Source organism: Excalfactoria chinensis, chromosome 19 (assembly GCF_039878825.1).
Source record: "Excalfactoria chinensis isolate bCotChi1 chromosome 19, bCotChi1.hap2, whole genome shotgun sequence".
In the NCBI taxonomy this organism is placed as follows: domain Eukaryota; kingdom Metazoa; phylum Chordata; class Aves; order Galliformes; family Phasianidae; genus Excalfactoria; species Excalfactoria chinensis.
The window spans coordinates 2,274,180-2,295,930 of record NC_092843.1 but is presented as its reverse complement, the minus strand read 5'-3'; the positions used below and the strand labels follow the sequence as shown (position 1 = coordinate 2,295,930).

The window sequence follows — 21,751 nt, the reverse complement described above, 5'->3', positions numbered from 1 at the left end:
AGGAAACTGAGACTGTGCTCACTCCCTAGTCGGGACCAGGGCAAAACGTCTGCATTAGAGGTGTTCATTTTAGACAACGTGGACGTGATTGTTTTGAGAATACATTGCATTTTTTTCCCTCATTATCAGTGAAAAGCAGTAAACTTTGAAGTCAAACAGAAGATGAAAGCAGCAGAAATTAATGGCTGCACTGAGAGTCCAAATTGTTATGGGAAGGGTTAAACTCCATAGAAAAAAGAGCGTTTTTCTAACTTGTATTTCTAAAGAACCGAGTCTGAGAAATTTTTGCTTTACTGCCTGCAAAACCTGACCTCATTGACAGTCAGTTTAATAGAGCTGATGGAAAGCAGTCATGAGATCCGCTGCTGCGTCAGTTTTCAATCCTTGGAACGAATACGAGGATGTATTCGTTGTTCGGTTGGACTTGATGATCTTCAAGGTCTTTTCCAACCTGAGTAATTCTATGATTCTATGATTCTATGTGAAATACGAGGCAGGTCGGAATTGATTTGCCTCTTCTGAGATGCTGGGATGTCACTGCGAGAAAACCAACATCCGAGTTCTCATGTGAAGCAAACAAAGGCGTGTGTCTGAAAATGGGCATTTCTTTGTACACCTGAAGCCTGAGCTTCAAACACGGTTCTCACGTTTGATTCTCCTATTGTAGGTGTAACATCAATATTTAAACCATTCATTCATGGTTTTAAATGGCAAGTAGGAAACCTTCATTTGCATAGTTTATTGTAATCATATTTTACGTCTCTAATTGTTAATTCTTTACCTGAGTAAGAGCAGATATGACGAACTTAACAGGGCGTTCATCCCCTTTAGTCTGAAGGACAAGAGTAGCCATTAATTTGAACCGTCAGGTTTGTTTTCACATGCTCAGTTTTGTTGGTTTCTCTTTTACTCATTCAGTCATTAAGAACTACCTGATATCTTTTGTTTGTTAGTTACGGTGAGTTTGTAACTAACTGTGAAGTTACACTTACATGGCATCTCTGTTTGAAGTGGAAGCTGCCCTCTGCCTAAGGCGGGTGACCATCACTGACACTGACTATATTCCAATCCCTATTTTCTATCTAAGTCACTCCATAAGCTTCAGTATTTCCACATCTTTGCTGAATAGCTGTCACAGATGACAGCATCCCGGGTTTAGTGTGAATAACAGCCTCAAGATGACAAGTTCTCTTCTGTTGCTGGCAGAATATCCCAGTGCTGGCAATTCTGCACAGCAATAGAGTCCCTGTGCTTACCCAAACGGTGCTCACAGCCTTCACTTTGCCTTACTGGAAGCAGTGAGAGGGGTCATCATTCTGCTTTGTGCTTCTGGGAAGCAAAGGCACTCAATTAGATTGCTGTGAATTTCAATCTCTTTATTCCAGTTTGTGAATAACCCCAACTCAGACATTCTCTAAGAGTGATGGAGATCCTGCGTTCACTTGTGGAACAGCCTCTTTTTTAGTCTGAAGGTAGCAACGTTAAAGAGACATCACAGGGAAAGGCCTCTTTTGGTCCTGTTGCTGTTTGTCATTACTCATAATAAACAGCTCCATATCTGTTATTCTGTCTACTTAATTAAGAGGTCTCTGGTGTATTAAAGTGCAGACTGCAGTGATCACCTAATGGCTCTTCTACGAATTAATGTTTCGCTGCGGAAGAAAAGTCAGAACAGGTTAATCAGATGTTTAATAAACTGCAGGATCCCAGGATTAATGGATCTGCTCCCATCACGTATATTGAGCACACGTAACGGCTGTGCCTCGAAATGCTGACCATTCCCACATGTCTGCAAGCACACAGGCTTATATTCTCTTTGCTGCACAATGTCTGGGTGATGCAGGAGAGTCTTACACAAGGCTTATCTGGCTGACACAGCTGGCTGTGAGCACTGCAGGCATCTCCCCACCGGCTGCTCCTGCTGGCACCGCTGGCTGCTCCTGCTGATGAGGGCCGTGCTCATCAAACTGCCGCAGCTTGGCCTGCCGAGTATCAGCCGAGCAGCTCAGACTGTCACCAAACGCACGTGCTCAGCTGGGCGCTCTCAGTTCCAGGACACGCCGTCCGTCGCTGCACTTCCCAGCTCTGTGCCCGCAGGTCCCGTCCCGCACGCCGCTACTTGGGCGCCACCCTGCGGCGTAGCGCGGCAGCGCCTCCCGGCCGCTCCCATTTCCTGCTGGTCCCAAGCACGGCCAGCTCGGGACGGCACTGCCCTGATGAAACGAATAAGGCAGTGCGAATAAAGCGGCAGGTTGTACAGCTACTCACCGGAGGTCCTGTAGTCTGTAGATGAGAAAGAGTTGCAGGAGTGGTATCGAATAAAGGGTAACAAGCGCTTTCTGATGCAGTAAGCTGGCACACCGAATGGTTTTCAGATGCAACTTAAGTGGAGTCCCTTGTAGGAGTGAGGAAGACAGTCTATAGCTAAATCCTGCTTTGGAAAGTTGAGAGCTAAGGTGTTGCTGAAAAAGCTCTTTCATGCAGTAACATTAATGTAGACCTATTCCTGATTAAATGAGGCTGAGCAGGAACTCACCTTCTGGTTCGTGAGCTGATCAACCTTCATGAAATAAAGATGGAATGAAATACTGTAAGGCACACAAAAGGAGAAGAGGCCAGACTTCATAAGATGGCCAGCAATCCTAGGTGCTGTTTTGTTCTTCAGTTCAGTGTAAACACACAGTCTTTAAAGAACCCAACAGTGTGTTCGTGTCTTCATCCATTAGACATCGACTGATCTGTAACTGTTCCACTCAGCTGCCTCACTCTTAAACTCTGACTGCTTATTTTTCACTTTGAACCTTTTTAACAGGGTACAAAGAATAGAAGACCCTCCGAAGCTGACAATCCACACAGCGCCTCAGCAGACATCATCAGGAGTTTTCTCTAGGAAGATGGATGTAATAGGAAAATTCATCCTGGAAAGGACAGGGATGTGTGTCTGCGGGGGGGATTGAGGCATGAGTTGATGGGTATCTGATCTATTGAACTTACATCTCTTTCTTTCTCTGTGTTCATTAGGAAGGCTGCTTTTAGCTCTAGCAACTCACCAAGACCTTGGAAAATGTCGTTAATCACTTTTTCTGCTATGCAATATCCCTGAGATCATCACAAACGTGTGCACTTCTATTTCTTGGATGCGCGGTGGATTATTTTGCTTTAGGCTGAGCTGGCTTCAAGGTAAAACACGTCAGTACTTTTGCTCAGCAAAAGCACAGGACTAAAACTTCTTCTGTATTTCATGTTCTTCCTGCTGCAAGGAACATCTCACTTCAGTTTTTAGTGGCTGGGCTTTGTCGCCGGAAATGACTGTAGTGGCTGAAGTTCCTCAAAGCCTGAGCACAGAACTGCCTTGCAGCTGGTTGCACTGAGGAAACCCTTCATAGCATACGGTGACTTTTTGCACTGGGAAGTATGCAGAGCCCAAGTGCACATGAGAACACAGAGTTTCAGCCCAGGGCGCCTCCCGAGGAGCAGAATTATGGAGCTACTGCAGCACATGTGAGACGAGATCCACATATACCGGCATCGAGGAACAGTCCATCAAAGAGAGATTACCTGATAGTCGCTGTGCTGTGCTATGCAAACCTCATAAATTTCATGGATTGGTTTCTTGTACCAGGTAAGGTCTGTTTCCTCTTTCTGAGGAAAAAGAAATTTCAGCTCTCAACAGCTCTATTTATTCCTCAGGTACAAATATTCTGTATTGTAAGGGAATCCTTTATGTCTTTTCAGCCTTTTTTGTTTACCTGCTTTAGCCTGCAGCTCTTCCTTCAAATCATGTTCTTTAAAGACAAACAAAGCATTAGTTATTCGTTGTTAATAGAATGCTGTTCAGTGCTTAAGGTTCCTATTTTGAAGCTATTACAAACAAATATTAGCACGCAGAACAACCGGTCTGGATTTCACAGAGCTCTGTTGAAGAAACATCCCTGCTGTGTACTCGTATGCTCACTGCATCGTGGCTCTGGTCGATGAGATGAGGCATTTCTTCATCTGCAGTTCAGCGATGTCATTTCCCACATTAAAAGTATGAAAGTTATGTGCGAGTTTCTTTAAGGAAGGTTTAACTTCCTCCTGAGCTGGTGCCTTTTGTATGATTTCTGCAATGGAGGCTGTAAGATAATTCCGCAAAGAGAATGGAGACCCGTTTCCCTGAGTATCAGCTCCCAAACTTCCAAGCCTTCCAAAATACAATGTGGCTATTCATTAATTTGTCTGTTTGCTTATTGGCCAAAGCATGAGCAGCAAAGCATCGCTTCTGTTAAACCACTGGGAAATGTGTGTTCTTTTTTTCTCTGCATGTGTAATCTGTGTCTGCTATAAATTCTTCTTCTTAGGATCACTCCTCAGCATCTATTGAGCTTCCAGGGGCCTTACTTGGAGTGGAGGCCAGGCTGTATTTTACCTCTGAATGGCCTGGAAATCACTGCTGTTTAAAAGCCTCAAATTAATACCTAATGTTTGCACACAAACTAATTACTATTTCTACTTAGACCATTAAGAAATTCAAGACATTAATTCAGTGTCTTTAAAATGGAGAGGTAGATGAATTTAGGAGTTAAAGCTTTTCCTATTGAATGTTTGTTAACCACACGTATAGGAGGGAAGGAAGCATGAAGGGGTGTGTGCTGAATGGTAATGCAGGGCTGTCAGTGAGAGAAGTTCAGTGTATGAATTCAGCTGTCAACTACATTTCACTGGAGAAGGGTGGGGGACAGGAGGGGTGAAAATCCCTTTGAGTACGAACTGGGATGTTTTGGGGGGAAAAAAAGGGGAGGGGGGCATTTGGGAGTATGAAGTACCAGCAGCCATTGGGCTCATTCCTGGCTTTCAACTATTGGGCTATTGTTTGGCTCCCATGCACACTAAGAGCTTAACACATTTAGCAGGTCTGTGAAGTAAAGGTCACCTACCAGCTGACGTGCTCAGTTTCTTCTATGTGAGGTACCTGCATTTGCTGGTATCTGGCTGTCCCAGTTGCTGCAGTTATCTGAAGGAATAACATTTCAGTGGTGCTCAGCGTGGATGTCAGTTATTCAATTGTGGTTCCAGCCAGGTGTTGTAATCGCTGTGGTTTGTACTGAATTCTCTGATCGCTCACAACTGAAGTTCTCGTGATTCAGCATTTCTGTGCGTTGATCATCATCTACTGGAAAGAACAGATACAACTAATTACTGTGCTGTAATGATGCAAAACATAAGGCAGGCATTTGTGAGGTCACAAGGCTTTAAGTTTGTGAGACTGCCTGGATCTCTAAATATGTTTGAGAGTCACTGAGAGATACCAACAAAGCCTCCTGTGCTGCTGGTGGGGCTGGAGCTTGGTCTGCACCGACTACAAGTGCTGCCAGCACTGGAAGCACAGCAGCTATGACTGAAATAGCTGGTAAACTGACTCCTGTAGGACCCATCCAGTGGGAGATTATGAATTTAATCTGCAGAGATAAGAAATGTGAACACTTCTTTTATCTATGTTTGTGGCACGGTAATGGTTGACATGAAAGCTAGCAAGATAAATGTGCTGTGGTTCTTACAAACCATCTTGAAATCAATACTGGAGATGGCAAATGAGGAGAATCACAAAGAATAATGTGTACTTTGCTGTCACTGATTGTTTAATTCTGTTGCAGGGATCCTGTTAGATATACAGAAATACTTTGAGCTGAGCGACGGGGCTGCAGGCCTTCTGCAAACGGGTAATAAAAGCACTGACATTCAGATCTGCCTTGTGCCTATGTGGGCTGTGCCTGATATTTCCTAGTTCCTTCTCATGCGTGGTGTTGAAAAATAAACTGAGTTTGTCTGAGAGGTGAGATGTGCTGTAAGAACAGTTTGACCAACGTTGTCTTTGTACCTTCTTGGATTTCTAGTTTTCATCTTGTGTTACATGCTGGCTGCTCCCTTCTTTGGATACCTTGGTGACAGATACGACAGGAAAGCCATCCTTGGAGCTGGTATTTTCTTCTGGTCTGCTGTAACATTAGGAACTTCATTCATCAGTGAATCAGTATGTTTGTTTTTTAGAGGGTAGCACTACAATCACCTGGCAGGATTTGATAAGAGTCCTGCTCTGATCTTGTTTGGAAAAGCTGTCGGTGAGCTTTCACTCCCCAGGCCTGGACTAAGTGGGCTTTGTGCTGGAATGCTTTATGGGGTCCAGCTTAGGCAATGCAGCACCTGCACACTGTAATTGCAAGTGATGGAATCTTAATGCTGTCCCAAATTCTAGCTGGTTACATCACTGGGGTGCAGCGGATTGGCCAGCAAGCCTGAACACTCCAGTGATCACATCCTGAAGTTCTCTGTGGTGTCACTGTAAGAAGTCACTACAGTGCAGAAGGCAGAAAGCCCAACCATGGGATGTGAGCAGAGCAAGTGCAGATACAGGAGCCATAGATAGATGCAAAAGGCAGCTGCATTTCTCCCTGGTACATCTGACCCATCAAAATACACCTCTTTAATAACAACCCCTTTTTTTTCCTTTCTTTTCCATGCCTTTTTTTGGACCATACGATGTCTTTTGCCTGCAGTACTGCTGGATATTCTTTCTTTCACGAGGACTGGTTGGCATTGGCACAGCCTGTTATTCCACAGTAGCGCCCACCATCATTGCAGATCGGTTTGACGAGGGAAGAAGGACCACAATGTTGTCTGTCTTCTATATCTGCATCCCAGTGGGAAGGTTGGTTTTCTTGCCAGCAACTGATCTGCCTTTTGACATTCTGTCTGAGCAGGCCTGCAGTTCAGTGTACCCTCAACCTTGATTAGACAGATTTTGCCATAGATCTGCACGGGTTCTTGCAGAAGGATTTGTCACTTGCTTAGCATCTCCAAATAGCGCCGACTGGGTTTATTTTTAAATTCACTTTGAAGGAAAAATCACTTTTCTCTCAATATTTTGGGAGAGACGAAGCTCTGAAAACAAGTTTTGAATAAAACATTCAATTAATTCTAAAAGAAACACGTGAGTTATTTATTTATTCAGCTGAAAATAGAAGTTTTTAAAATATTTGTTTACCTGACAGTTTAGTTGTATCTCTCTATTAAGAACATCCTAAGGAGGAATGTGTGCTGTTTCTGTTTTACCTGTCCTGAAAGCTAGGACAGAATATTCCTGTGCTCCCCCTCACTGGTGAGACACGTACATTCATCCAGCATGAGTTCATTAGCTACTGATTATCCCCTTCTATTTCTTACAGTGGTCTTGGTTACGTCCTGGCATCCAGCATGGCACATGTCACAGGTGACTGGCACTGGGCCTTCAGGGTGAGTTAATCACTTCCACTCTTCCTGAGCCATTCGCTGTAGGATTTTGGCTGGGCTTTGGGTTGCTTGTGCTCACTGTGCTGAGGTGAGCGGTGGGGGGGATTCCTGTTCTTTGCCTGGTCACCAAGTTGGTTTCTAAGAGAACTTGCTCCTGCTGGGACAAGTGGAGCATTTCTACCTGGCTCTTGCACAATGAAAACAGATATAGGGGAACTTTGAACTGCAGCCAGGGCAGGTGCTGATGTTCCTCTCACCTGAGGACACACTTGGATGGTTGTACAGCAGTTATGGCTGCATTGGTCCTTGGGTTTGTGATGGGAGTACGCCAATGTAGTTTTCATCTTGATTTCTCTAAAATCAGAGGAAGCAATCGTGTGTCTCTATGATGGGGAGGAGGGATTCACTGTCCTTCCTCCAAAGCCACTGAAAATCACCAAAACCCACTTCTTTACAATTATGATCTACAGACAAAGTCACACAGATTCCTGAGCATGCTGACAACTCTGATACGCAATTCTCTGAGTTTGAGCTGCTGTGGAGTTTTTGCTACAAGGAAAAACAATATCCTTGATCTAACCAGCTTTGTGTCCACAGGTTACTCCTTGCATGGGAGGTTTAGCGCTGCTGCTTCTGATCCTGCTGGTCCCTCACAGGATCCAGAGGAGGACAGAGGCACACAGAGCACTGAGCATCCACGGCTCTATACGAGTAGCAGCTGAAAAACCCGGTGCACAGGGAGCTGCCAAGACTTCTTGGTGTCAAGATGTCTTATCGCTCGGCAAGAAGTGAGTGAGTTTAGCAACAACTGAAAAATGCCCATTCTAGTATTAGAACAGCTTTCAGATCCTGCTCAGCTCCTCTGTACCATGTGCTGTAGGTGACTGAAACGGCTCTGATAAAATCTTTCTCCCACCCTTTTACAGGAATGAAAGAGATTACAAATGGTTTTTGTTTCATTTTGTTTCCCTGTAGCGGGGGGGAAGGAGGCAAAGCAACGTTGGCAAAGCGCTCCTGTTTAAATCCAGTTCTACTTTCTACCAAGTTTCCCTTCTCTCTTACTTTGGCGTGCAGGTCGGGCAGGTTGGTCCACTTTGCAGGTGTAACTGTAGCTCTTAGCGCCCGAGGAACTCCGAACCAACGCGTCTTAGGCAGGAGGATCCCCCCGGTGAATATCCTGCCGAGGTCGGGGAGGAAGCGATGCATCCGGTCTGAGAACAGCAGGTGCCGCTGTGCACCTGCACCAGACCCCGCTCCGCGCTGCCCGCTCCTGCCGGCTGCTCCCCCGACGCATTGCTTTCAGCTCAAGAGATGCTCCCCTTGCTGCTCTGGGACTTGCTTTGGAACGTTCTTCTTCTGCAGGAACCAGCGTTTTCTAATTGATGATTAGATTTGCGCCCTATTTGCATCTGGAGCAGTGAGCTCATTGGAGGCCGTTTTTGTTGGATGACAGTTTGCAGGCAGCAGCAGTCTGAGGTGAACCAAAGTGGAACCTCCCCAAGTCAACAGCCAGACTAACGCCAAGGCTGTTTCTCTGCAGAGAAGTTCCTTACAACCTGCAGCAATGTTATACAACCAGAATTTCATTTCCTTTCCTTTCGGAACCAATTCCCAAAGCACGAGGACACGCTGTCAAAAGCCGTGCAGTTCCACAACGCATTAAGTGCAAGAGCCACTTATCTTTAAGAGATGTAGAATCGGAGTCGTATCTTAAGAAATCCTCTTGTTGGTTGTCAGCTCCTCATTCACAGCACTTCTATTTCATCTGAGGATTTCACAGCTCCTCGTCGATTTCAAAGGGGATTTTCTCTAAACCTCTTGCATGAAAGAGCTCAGTAAAAAGTTCATTTTCTACTGGAATAGGGCAGAAAGGCGACATGTCTCAAACGTTTCTCCTTCTGTCTGATAGCTCTCTGTGCAGACTGGGGTCAGTTTTTACTTTATCACCTAGAATTGAAGTACTTGAAGCACCGCCCCTTAACTGCTGGAGAGAGGCAGAAGTTGCTCTTTTATAGTGTTATACAAACAGCTGAGATCCACCCCCAGGCATTTAAAGTTGCTCTCAGAACCCTTCAGTTTAGCTGCTAAGTCTCCGAATTCTTGCCCCCTTTCTATCAATGTAGTTCTGCTATCAGAAGTGCCACAGCAGTTGTTTTAGAACGCTTGGCAATCAAAACTACATGAGACTATGTCTGGTACTTAACATGAAGTCAGTAGGTCTCACTCTTCACTCTGATTAGTATTTTGCTGTCAAAATTCATAGATAAAGAGCCATCAAAACTCATATCTTCAAATGAATGCTGTGATAATTCTGGCTGAGCTGAATGCGCTGCTTTGCTCTTGCTTGATGTCCTGGACACTGTGTGTGGGCCCAGCCATTCATTCAAACAGCTCTCATTTCTTCCATCTTCCAGTTGGAGCTTTGTCTGGTCCTCGCTGGGTCTGACTGCCATGGCCTTCATCACTGGAGCGCTGGGTCTGTGGGTGCCCATGTTCCTTTACAGGGCTCAGGTTGCCCTGGGCATTGTGCAGCAGTGCCTGGAAAAATCATGCAATTCATCTAACAGGTGAGATGTGCGAGGCTGGTTAAATACACACGGGGAGCAGTGCACAGTGCTAAATCACAGCTCGTTCCCAAAGGCGGAAGGTAGGATGTGACTGTGAATACTTTGTGAAGGCAAAGAGGTGTGAGTGTTAGAAGCAGTAACAGGAACATCTATGGGGAAAGAAGCAGCATTGGAAAGGAGAAAGGGAAATGCAGCTGCCTTTCCATGGATGCAACCACCACCACTTTATTTAATTGCAAATAACAGTAAGGAAGTGAGTGAATTAGGAACTTGACTCAAGGTAGAGAGAAAAAAGGAAGCTGAACTGTTTGAATACTTTCAGTTGTTAGGCTGATAGTGTTAGCTTATCTGATACTCTGAATTATTATTCTGCAGCAGTGTTGCTAGAGCAGATGTGGTTTTTTTCAGGTAAGTAAAAGGGAGCTCCAATAGTTTAACCTCATGTACTGCATCTTACAGGATGCTTTAAAAATAACCTTGGTGTTATTTTATTTTAGTGCCAGAGGCAGCACAGGGCGAGTCTGAGGCTGCTACTCCAGGGGGACAGAAAGAAAAGTAATACAAACAGCTTTGTCAGCCCCGCAGCTGGGAGGACTGAGCTGTGTGTTCCCAGACCTGCTCAGGGATGCTGTAAGGACGCTGTCCCCTCTGGCTGCTCAGCAGCTGTAGGCTTCTATTAAGGATAGAGCTGTGTCACTTGGACTCTCAGGAAACACAGATTCAAATAGCACACAGCTGACTCAGGTCTTGGTCCTTTCAAGGTAGATAAATAGGCACTGTGAAGTTTTTACTCTGCTCTTTGTGCAGACATCTTCAAACAGATCAGAGAGGTATGTGAGCATTCCTAAGCCCTACAGGATCCCATAGGGTGCTTTCCCCAGGATTGGGATTCTTTGCTTTCCTTCTCCCTGTCAGTTGAACTGTGCTCTGATTTCTCCCAGCTGTAGGTTTATTTCAGCTGCAGTCTCCAGCACATGAATTCTAAGCACAATTCTGCCAGTGCTCAGATAAAGTGATGTCACCTTGGAGCTGCTCATGGACAAATCTGCAAATGACTTATTCTGCCTGTTCACTCTATATGGTCTGTAACAAGCTATGCAGAATCCTGAACAATTTATAGGAGGAGTACAAATGTGCTTAAAATTAGTTATCTAGTATAGCAGTGCCTTTTTTCTTGTAGGATTTTTGGTGCTTTAAACAATCAGTGGCACCATTGGCCTCGTTTCTAGAGGCTTGCTTTGTCATTGGGGTCCCACCTGAGTCAGAGAGAAAAGTCTGTAAGGAAGACCATTGGAAGCTGAAGCTTGTTCTCTATTTGAACGTATATTTGCTGCTCCTGGGGAACAACTTTTCATTTTCAGATGCAAAAACTGGGTGGAATTTGAAATTCTGCACTGAGAACATTCTAGATGGATATCCCACAGGTTAACTGCTCAGTGTTCTGTGTACAGTTCCGAGTACTGGTAGCTGTATCCTCTAGTCAGAGAGGTGAGTCATCTCAGCCAGAGGGCTCTAATTTAGATGTATGTAATTGTACATGATAGGATCTCTTTCCAAGAGAGCAGATTGTGATACAGAGTTATTCCATCTGTGTTTTAAGGATGGCTGAGTCAATCAGTTCCCAGGCTAACCAGGATGACTCTGTCTCCTCTGGATCACTGGATGTCCAGGACAGGTCATGCTGGGAAGAGTCCTCCTTGAGGCCGGGTGTGTAATAGTAGCTCAGTAAATGGGAAAATACCTGCTCCACAGGACAGAGCATCTAATGCACAGGCAGAGCTGCAATTTAGGCATGGGACTAAATCCATTTAGAAAGAGAGGGAGGGATAAACCAAGTGGAGTAAAATTCACGTTGCCAACTAAAGATTCCCTGAAGCTGAAGGTATGAGCTGACAATGGATATCTAACAATGGATATCTAACACCAAACTTTTTCTACAGTACCATTTTCCTGCACTTAACTGGCTCCTTTGCTTTGTCACCAGCCTAATATTCGGAGGCATCACCATTGGGACGGGAATCCTGGGTGTCATTGCTGGGGCAGAAGCTGCAAGAAGACTAAGGAAAACCAACAGCAGAGCTGATCCTCTGATCTGTGCCACAAGCATGTTCGTTTCTTCTCTGTGCCTCTACATTGCAATCATGGTGGCCCAGAAGAACATCCTTTCCACTTTTGTGAGTGCCAGTCCGTCTATCAAAATATTTCCCTCCTTGCAAACAGCATTCTACCTTCGTGCTGTTATCTGGGAGGAAATTGTAAAGCAGGGCATGGATAGCTGGGTTCTTTAGGTTTCTTGCCATGGGCAGACCGGTTACTCCCATAAACAGGGACTTTGCTGTTTTATCTTTAGTTTCATGTTGTTGCTTCAGGTGTCCCCACATGTAATGCCAGCAGAGTGCAGGGGTAACAAATCATATGTAATCCTAAGCACCTTTTTCTTCTAATATTATGCCACATGCCTGTTTAACCTCTGCCTTCTCTGGCACCAGCAGTGCCTCTCCATGCTTCCCAAACAGGATCTGACACGAGTCATACTGCTGTGGGAATTGGAGTGGCATGCCAGCTGGTGCATCCCATCCGAGGCCTCTTGTGAAACAGATCTTCCAGGACACTGGCAGGAAACTGGCTTTCCAGTTGCTGTCTATCCAGGCACTCTGAGTTTAGCAGACCCATCTCCATCAGTTCACTTCAGTGCAGAAGCCACTGAGGCAAATAAACACATGCACCGGCTTGCAATTGTAGTAGTTTTTATGTGGTGCTTTCCACTGTCTTGAGTGAATAAAGATAGGGAGTGAATGGGTGTCCTCCTCTATGGACAAAGCTGGGATAAAACTTTGAAGGTACAGGAATTCTTGAGTTAACATGTAAATATGGCTGGACTTCCAGGTCTGTGTTGGAGTAGATGAACTGAAATGCTGTGAGGTTTCTCTCTTTCTGGGCACACAGTTCTTGATTCCAAAAGCTCTTTGAAAAGGCAATGAAAAACGATCTGACTTTGTTATTGCAGAGGAGGCTCTGTCTGCAGCTTTTTCTCTTTCTATAAGAAAACAAATATGTCGTCTGCAGAAAGTCACATCTGAACCCTGCATCCGAGAACTTTGCAAACAGTGCATGGTCCAGCCATGCCAACTCTTCTTTTTGTCTAGACATGTGGCTGTTTAAAAGCAGAACGTGTGTTTGATGTTAATTACAATCCAGGTCTCTTCTTATTGGCCTTTCATAAATGGCCATCTACAAAGCAAAACCTCCTTAAAATTTGAGAACTCGCTCTGGTTCCATCCTTTGAAGAGCAACTGCAAGTATTCAGACTGTTAAAGAGTTGTGGGTCCTAGAGGAGGTGACAGCAATAGAGCAGTGCTTCTGGATAGATGTAACAGATTAGAATGGGGATGTCACAAAACTGATTGCATGAACTTATTGGAAACCTTTCCTGTAAAAGGAACTTGAGGCAGTGTGAGGAATATTGAGAGGCTGTAGAACCAGAAGGATCTGCTCTAAATACAGCATTGCTTTCCTGCCAGCATAAGCATTCTCCCTTGCCAAGTGCAGAACTTCCAGGACATCACCTGTTTTAGAGATAAAACACCATACAACATTCTCATATTCCTAGGTTGCAGTTGTTTTGCAGTTGGATGGATGAGAATGCCATCTATTCAACCATACTGCATTTATTCTGCATGAGAAAGTAGAAAATTGATATTGATTTCAGGCAGAATAATACACTGATATAATCTGTGGAATGATTTCTTGTTTTCTCTTTTTTTCTTTCTGATGCCCTGAAACTGCAGCTCACAGAAGACATAAAGAAAGAACAAAGCTGCATCTCAAACATTAACACAACTCCATATGCAATAATTACTCTCTGCAGTATGAGAGCTTAGCCACTGAGTATCACATCCACGTATCACAGATAGCTTTTCATTAATTCCCATTCCTTCAAACGCTGCGTTGAGAACATGTTTCCTTAAGATAACTTTGACACCGTTTTCTCGCACAAGGCATGACGTGCTCCTGTTCTTAAGGGCTTGAAGGGATTAAATGACTTGAAAAATCATGAAGAAAAAGGAAAACATGAAACAACTCTACGAGTACTGAACATATAAAGGAGATGGAGAGTTAAAGGGATGGAGCAGTGTTATTTGGTGTGTGAAGGCAGGCAGTCGTACATTGATGGTATTGAGGAACAGAACCTTCAGAACCTTCTAACCATTCAGTTTTCATCCTGTGCTATTTGGAGTGTCAGCTGGGATTTAAATACATCTCTTTGTTCTTTGTTTCCTCCCTGTTTCCCTCCCATATCTCTCCTTAGCTATGCCACGACCAACAGAATTAACGTAAATTCATGCTGTTATCCATAAAACTGCACTTCTACATCTGGCCATAACCTCCCTATGAGCACTGCTTTGGCTACCTCATAGGCTGTGTCTCTATGTTAAGCAACAGCATGTTTCAGGTCATAGAAATAAAGGAAAGGAAAATCCTTGATGAATTCGGATCTTCGGAGAGAGACTGGAGAGCATCAGCTGGAGATTAGATGGTGAAGGGCTGATATTTTGAGGTGGATTGCAAGGTTTGACCTTGTTGGTCCTTATTTCTGTGCAGCTTGGCAACAAGTGGAACAGTGTGGGATTGCTAACCATGTTACCAAGACATTTCATTTTGTGATTGGCCCAAAGTTCTCTAAGTTTATTTTCTAGGTGCCATCTGACACTGGGGCCCGTGCCACTAGATACAGTATACCTTCTAGAAGAGCTCCATCTTCACAGTGTAGCTTGAATGCTTTCTTCCAGTATTGATTACACTGTAGAGCCCTGCTCAAATCCATGACTGGGTCTGGCTGAGAGGGTTAATCTCTTCTAGGACAGGCATAAGAACAGCTGGGGGCCCTTCCCCTTTTTCCTGATGGCTGGGTTTCCATCTGTGATGAGTTATGGAATCCCCATAGGGCACCAAATCTTGGAGGCTGCCTGACCATAAGAGTCCGTTTCGCTTCAGACGTTACCTGTCTGAAGGAGCCTCTATCAGTACTTTTACCAGCACAGAGATATTCAACTGGTTTCTTTTGGAAATGTGTGTAAAAACAGATCTCTGAGCACTTTATAAACCCTGTGCTGGAGGTTTTCCTTCACAGGATTTGCCTCCCTTGGGCTCAGCAGTTCAGTGCATACAATTCATTAATGGGAGTGCTTCTATATTTCCTCTTTTGTCCCTTTTGCTGAGTATTAGCCACATACAGCAACTCATTTACCTTCCCTGGTTCCTTTCTCCATATGTAAGATGAACATAGTGGTTATGAGCATAGACAGAGAGGATGTTTAAGTTATATGGAGATGGGTATGTACGGCATCTCATCCAGATAGGCACAGTTGATGAGACTGCCTTCATCTAATGCTAAGGAATGTCAGTGGAGTGTGTCTGTGCAGTCGCTGTGTGTCTGTATGGTCACTGTTCTCTTCTTTTCTGCAGATTTTTATTGCATTTGGAGAACTGTTTTTATCTGTCAACTGGGCTGTTGTGACAGACATACTGTTGGTAAGTGCTTGTGTGACTGAAACCCAAACCCTTCAAGCAGGATGCTGCCTGAGAGAGAGAGATTGTCCCTGGAGGTTGTAGCACTGGCAAAATGCTGATGCAGTTGGTACAAATAGAAGACAAAGGAGAGAGACTGTTCAAAGCTCTCAGGACTTGTTAGAGAAGACATGAAGATAAGGGCAAAACACAATAGAAATCGGTGAGTTTCCCACCCTCAGGCTGATAATGGGAGATCTTGAGGAGAGCCTAAGCAGGGGTCACATCAGCATCTCCTCTTTATGTAATATCTCATTTCAAGAGAGTTCAAATCTATCTGCAGATTGCTAAAGCAATTCCACTGTCATAATAAATCTTTCATATAATAAGAACCACAGTGAATGCATTAATGTGTAGCACAGCATGCAGTGATGCACAGTAACATGTCACAAGAATTTAGGACAGCAAGGAAAACTTGCAGCCTATGGTTTGTGAGCAATATGGTTGTCCACAAGGTTGCCATCATTTCTTGCTGCCACAGGAGCTGAAAATTTGCTGCTGGGGTTTTTGTCACTGTGGCCTTATTTGCCCTGATTGTCATTCCTCACAGCTGCCTAAAGGAGCAGTGAAACAGATGAGCAGCAACAAAAGTGTCTTCATCTCAACTTTTGGTGTAAAAGATGTGAAAGTGTGCAGCCAAACACAGAGCGCTTTCTAGTGACAGAACCCTTGTTATTTTAGAGCACTTTGGTTTTAGGTTCAAGCAATGCTCTATTGGTTGGCAACCAGTGGGAAGGTGGAGAGCAGAGCTCTGCCATGGCGTGCTTCCCCTCAGAGCAGGGATGCTGTGTGCAGCATGGATCTGTTGAACTCTAAACGTTAGTAATTGTTTGGTCAGAAAAAAGATGTCAGCTGTATCTGTGGATGGCTGTGCATTCAGTGGCAATTGTATTTGGGATTTCTGTTCCATCCTATTGCATTGACCGAAGGATGCCATAATTAACAACAGGAGCTTGTTTTTCTGCATTGTTTCCTATGTGATCTGGTAGAACTTCAGATATTGTGGCTGGATTTGCTAATGCATGTTTGCATTTTGCCACGAAAATTACTTTTCCTCCTCCCTATGTGACACTGCCAGGCAATGTAGCTAGGAATTTATTTATCCTGCGACCTGTGGAGCAGAAGACAGGGGAAGATGTTGACTGACTGATAAAGACTTTCTTCCTTTGTGGCTAATATGTCCAGATGCATTGCACGTAGCAACCTCTGTACCCCTCGTTCAGCTGTAAACATAACAGCACCTCCTGTATGGCTGCAATCAGAACGTGCAGGCAGAGCGGTGCTGCAGCTGCCTTGCTTGAAGTGCTTGGGCTGACTGGGAGACTGTCACGGCGAGTCCCCTATGAAATAGTTGTTTACCATCTGTGAGGTTCTGGTACTTGGCATTTTAGTTTTTGGCAGCTAAAAGCAAAAAAAAGCTGCTGGAGCTGGAAGCTAATATTCAGCTTGGGAAGGTTACCAACATGTTCCTGTCTTTGTTTATAAGTGCCCTGGGAGGTACAGAAACGTTTATCAGCCTGTCTCTTCCATCTGCTTTTTTAGCTGACAGCTCTGTCACATGCTCTAAAATCTCCAGAGACAGCACAACAGGGTTTGCAAATTGCAGTGTGGGCACCCTGTGTACCCGTCCAGGCATCCAGGCTGGCATCTCCTAGGAGATAACAGAGCGCAGGGGGTCACCTGCACTGCTGACATGCTGGGAGCTTCTGGGCAGTTACTCTGGACGGGTTATTCCAAAGTCCATGTATGTGGCTGTGATCGGTTTCTTCTTTTCCTGGTGAAGCCTGCAGAGTTTTGAGCTTTTGCATAATGTTTCCATTTTGTAGAAGGACCTGAATAATAACAGAGTGAGAGTTGGAGTGAGGCTGGTAACTATAAGAAGCTTCTTTCTTTCTTGTCCTTTTGTCTCATTGGAGCTTGGTTCCACATGTCTCAGAGTTGCAGATATGAGGTACTAAGTGCATGTTGTAAGGAAGTGGTGCAGGACACACACACACAGAGAGAAAGAGCATTTATATTCTCCAGTAACACCCAGAATATGCTAAAGACATAACAATATTTGATTTGCATTTCTCAAACACAGCCTGTCATTATCAGCAGAAGAAAACAAACCGAGTCTTGGGCAGATGATATGATACCCTGAGAGAGCCAAGAGCAGAAAATCACCAGGGTAGTTCTGCCATAGCAAAGTCTGCTCCCTAAGCCCAGAGTTCTCTACTATGGCTTCCTTATCTCTCTCACTCACTCTGAGAGTGAGACTGCAATATTTCCTTTTGTTCTCGCAGGAATAACTCATCTCACTGTGGACAATGTTGCTTCCCTATGCTCCAGTTTTAATTTCCATTAATGCAATTCTTTACATCCACTGTGAAGATAAGGCATTGATGCTCCTGTTGTGATATAGCTACATCTTAGTGATAAGAGGATATTTCTTTAATATTCAGAGGCCTCTTCACACACACAGAATGATAATAAAACTCTAGGTTAAATGTGAGAGCAGTATCCTTTCTTCTGTTCCCAACTTGTTGTCACGCATGTTGGTGGTTCCTTGACGGCAGCTATAAAGCTGCAATAACTTCCATACCTTGAGTTTGTCTCTTAGCAAAATACATCACCCCATTAGTGAGTGTTTGAGACACCTTAAGTGACGCTCAGATAAATCTGCTTGAAAAGCCCAAGTAGAAGAAGGGAAGATATTAAGCATTTTGTCTGTGATATGAGCAGGTGGTCGGAAAAAACAAAGACATAAAAGCCTAAAATTGCCTCTGTCTCATTCTGTGAATGCTTTTCCCTTAACCATGTAATAATATAAACGTATTACCGAGAGAGACACAAACAAATTATGTAGAATCACACTGTTTTTCTTCAAGCACAGTTTGTTTTCTGCAGTAGCACAGACCTAAAGCCCCTATTAACCCGAAATGACTACATTTCATTTGAAAAACATAGTCTGCAGGGTCTCAGCTGACATCCCTCATAGCCATGGCACCTACTTCATTCTGCTCATATCCATTCCTGTGTGTTGTGTTTCATTTCAGTATGTCGTGACACCAAGGCGGCAGTCTACAGCTATTGCCCTGCAGATCTTGGTGAGCCACTTGCTGGGAGATGCAGGCAGCCCATACCTTATTGGGATGGTAAGTGAATTTCCTGCTTATCTGGGTTTTCTTTAGGGTAAATCTTTTGGAAGCTCTAAGATCACCAAGCCCAACCATTCAGCTGACACTGTGACCACTAAACCACGTCCATAAGAACCACATCTGTGTGTCATCTGAGAAAAAAATCGAATACTGTTGTATGTATTGAAACCTAAAAGTATTAGCTTAAATTCTTGGCTTTGAAACCTTAGAAGTGGTCAGCGTTCTGTTGAAAAGCACAAGAGTCACCCCAGTGACTGCCTTTTGGTGTTACTTGACATTCAGAGCTCTGGTTTCAAATGACCTTAACCTTGAATTCCTGTGTTCTTTGAGAACTGCTTTCCATCCCTTTCCTACAGCACCTTAATCTTACGTGGTTCTGGACAAAGCAGCCTATTGCCATTTTTCATTGTACATCATTTATTTTAGTTCCAATGGATGATATCTGTCAGTGTTGTGCCCTTTCTTCAGTTATTCTGCACATCTACTTTGATTTTTATTCCTTAAAGGACACAGGAGAGAGTTTGACAGAATGTTGTATTGTTGTTATTTTAAGTTCACTGGAGGAATGTCTGTTCTTTCACATATAAACACTGACATAGACAGAGACAGAGGGAAATGCACAATCAAGCTGGTCCAGCCAGCCAGATCTCCCTTGTCCTCACCTGGATGAAAACAGAAATCCTGACTGTGTAACCTGCCCAGTAGAGAAGACAGTCCTCTCTCACCGAGGGATTCCTTCTGCAGCTCACTTTCTTTGGCATTTGAAGAGATCCTTTTTCTCATTGGAATGCATTATAAGACCATTGCCCAAGCACTGATTTGGCCATATTCAAACAAGACAGCCAACATCCTTGTGTCACCGAAACCACCTAAAATAATACAGAAAAATGGGAGGTTCTTAAAAGCTGGTATATGCCTTGTGCATTCTCCACTATTAGGCTATTTTATTGCTTTATGCCTGGAAGATGAATATGTTTGTATTTATTTCCTACTGTTCTTTGCTAAGTTTGAGGCACGGGCAGGACTGAGGCTTCCTGCTGACTGTGCTGCTGCATCCTGCTAGTAACTGTGTGCAGAATACTTCTTATGCAGTACCTGGCATGAGGTTGCCTTAAATAGCAGCCAATTGAGAAGTGTAAGACAAAAAAGTTTGTCACGGAATATCCTCACGTAACCTTGCAGGTTTGCAAAGAACAGAGATGATAAATCCAGGAATAGAACTGTTATACGAACACGTGGGGTCCCAGGGCAGAGAGTACCTCACTGTGTTCTGGAGGGCTTCTGTGTACCAGAACACCAACACTGCCCATATCTGCTGATTAAACACTGAATCTTCTGTTCTCAGATCTTGCTGTCGTTGCTGACATACTTCAACTGACACTTTAGTTAGAAATTCTCTGGAGTCAGTCAATAGCCTTTTTCTGGTTTTCTTCCCTTTGCACCCCGGAGATTTCCTTACTGAGCATCCTTAAATTAAACACATTGGGTTTGTATCTTTGCTGTTTTCTTTGCTGTAGTCCCCAGGTGCCCATTTAGAGCTGATCTTGCTCTTATCTCCTTAAAATGTCATTCATCATCATATTAAACCCAGCAAAGGTTGAAGAGTCTCATAATAATGTATTTCCAGTCACGTAGCGTATTGTAATAAGCAAAGATATATGTGGGAATAAAAAGGGCTGCGTTCAACATTCATCTTTTTGTTTGTGCTAAGAAAAGTCTTTTCGTTCCTGGGTTAAATATTGAACCTTGTAGGTTTCTTGAAAGTGTCTTTTCTGTCTACAAATATAAAACTCATTATGGCTTTCACAAACATCCTCCAGCCAGTGACAAAAAGCAGCTGCCTGCCATCTTCTTCCCAGTTCCTCACAGTATCACTCCGTGACTCCTTAAATGCCTTTTGGCTCCAAACCAAATTCCCCTCTTGTCTCCAAAATCAATTCCTAGCTCTTCCCTTTTTAATGGCCGTTGCTTCTCATGGCTGTATCGGTGCCAACTCTGTTTCTATTCATTTGCTGCTGATTAGGGATGGATAAAGTTATCCAATGACATCAAGAAATGATGAAAGTAATTGCCAAACATCTGTCCTTTGCAAGCTATCTGGAGATGGGCTGGAAAATGCTAAAATGAGTTAATGGTTACCAGTCATGATAAATATTGGTTGCAGTATTTCTTATTCTTGTGACTCGAGACACTAACAATACAATAAACCAGGAGATACCTCAACCACATGGAAGCTGAACAGAGCAGTGCAGTGCAGGTGCACTAGACACTGGGTTAGTAGCAGGTTTTTTATCCTCACCTGATCAGTTTTATTCTTTTCAAGGACCACAATGCGAAGATTCTGCTTAAATCATGAGAGAAGTATGGCTTTATCTCAGACTGATGGCAGCATTATTCACTCCCTAGATCTCCAATGCTATTCAAGCCAAGAAAGATCAGTCACTCCAGTGGAGTTTCTGCAGCCTGCAGTACAGCTTCATCATCTGTGTTTTTGTTGGTGTCTTTGGAGGAGGTTTTTTCCTCCTGACATCTTTCTACATCGAGGAAGACCGTAAGGAAGCAGAGCAGCTTTGATGTTCCTGTGTATCCTTTACTCCTGTACCTGATTTCTTTTCTAATGTATGCAAGCCGTGACACTGACTCCGTAAAGTTAAAACACCAATTGATGTACTCTGGTAATGCTACAATAGTTTCTATAAATAAAAAAAAAGCAAAATCCCACCAAAGCCTCAGATTAAACAAATCTCCCATATTGAAACAGACTTCACAGAACACACAGAGACCACAGGAGTGCTGTTACAGACCCCTTCAAATGCTGCAGACACGAGGTAACAGAAGGGCTTTACAGCAGATGACACACAGCTGAAGCCTTCATGGAACCCTACCCTTAGTGTCCTGAGCCGTGCAGAGGAACTGCTTAAGGACTTCTCAGCTTCTTGTGCTGCTCTGGCAGTAAGTGAGCTGGAGGTGAATGAGAAGCTGGAAGGGAACGCAAGCAGAGCAGCTGGCCCAAACTGACCACAGAAACATGTGACATCCTGCAGAACAGCAAAACCTGGGGGGAGCTGGCTGGGCCATCGGTTGGCTGGTAGTGAGCAATTGCATCGTGCATCACTTTATTAAACTGTCCCCATCCCAACATGAGTTCTGCACTTTCACCCCTTTCAGTTTTCTCCCTGATTACACTGCGGGGTTATGCGTGAATGGCTG

The 21,751-nt window shown here is 44.1% G+C and overlaps 1 protein-coding gene across 1 annotated transcript; it reads left to right on the top strand.

Annotated features, from left to right (window-relative positions):
* The first annotated feature begins 3,356 nt into the window (after positions 1-3,356).
* LOC140260835 (protein spinster homolog 3-like) lies at positions 3,357-21,238 on the top strand. Its single transcript, XM_072353571.1, has 11 exons — positions 3,357-3,622; positions 5,634-5,699; positions 5,874-6,010; positions 6,534-6,685; positions 7,203-7,269; positions 7,864-8,054; positions 9,681-9,833; positions 11,818-12,007; positions 15,300-15,365; positions 18,440-18,538; positions 20,948-21,238. The coding sequence occupies exons 1-11, from the start codon at positions 3,415-3,417 to the stop codon at positions 21,113-21,115; spliced, it is 1,497 nt and encodes a 498-aa protein (XP_072209672.1). The 5' UTR covers positions 3,357-3,414; the 3' UTR covers positions 21,116-21,238.
* Positions 21,239-21,751: the final 513 nt, after the last annotated feature.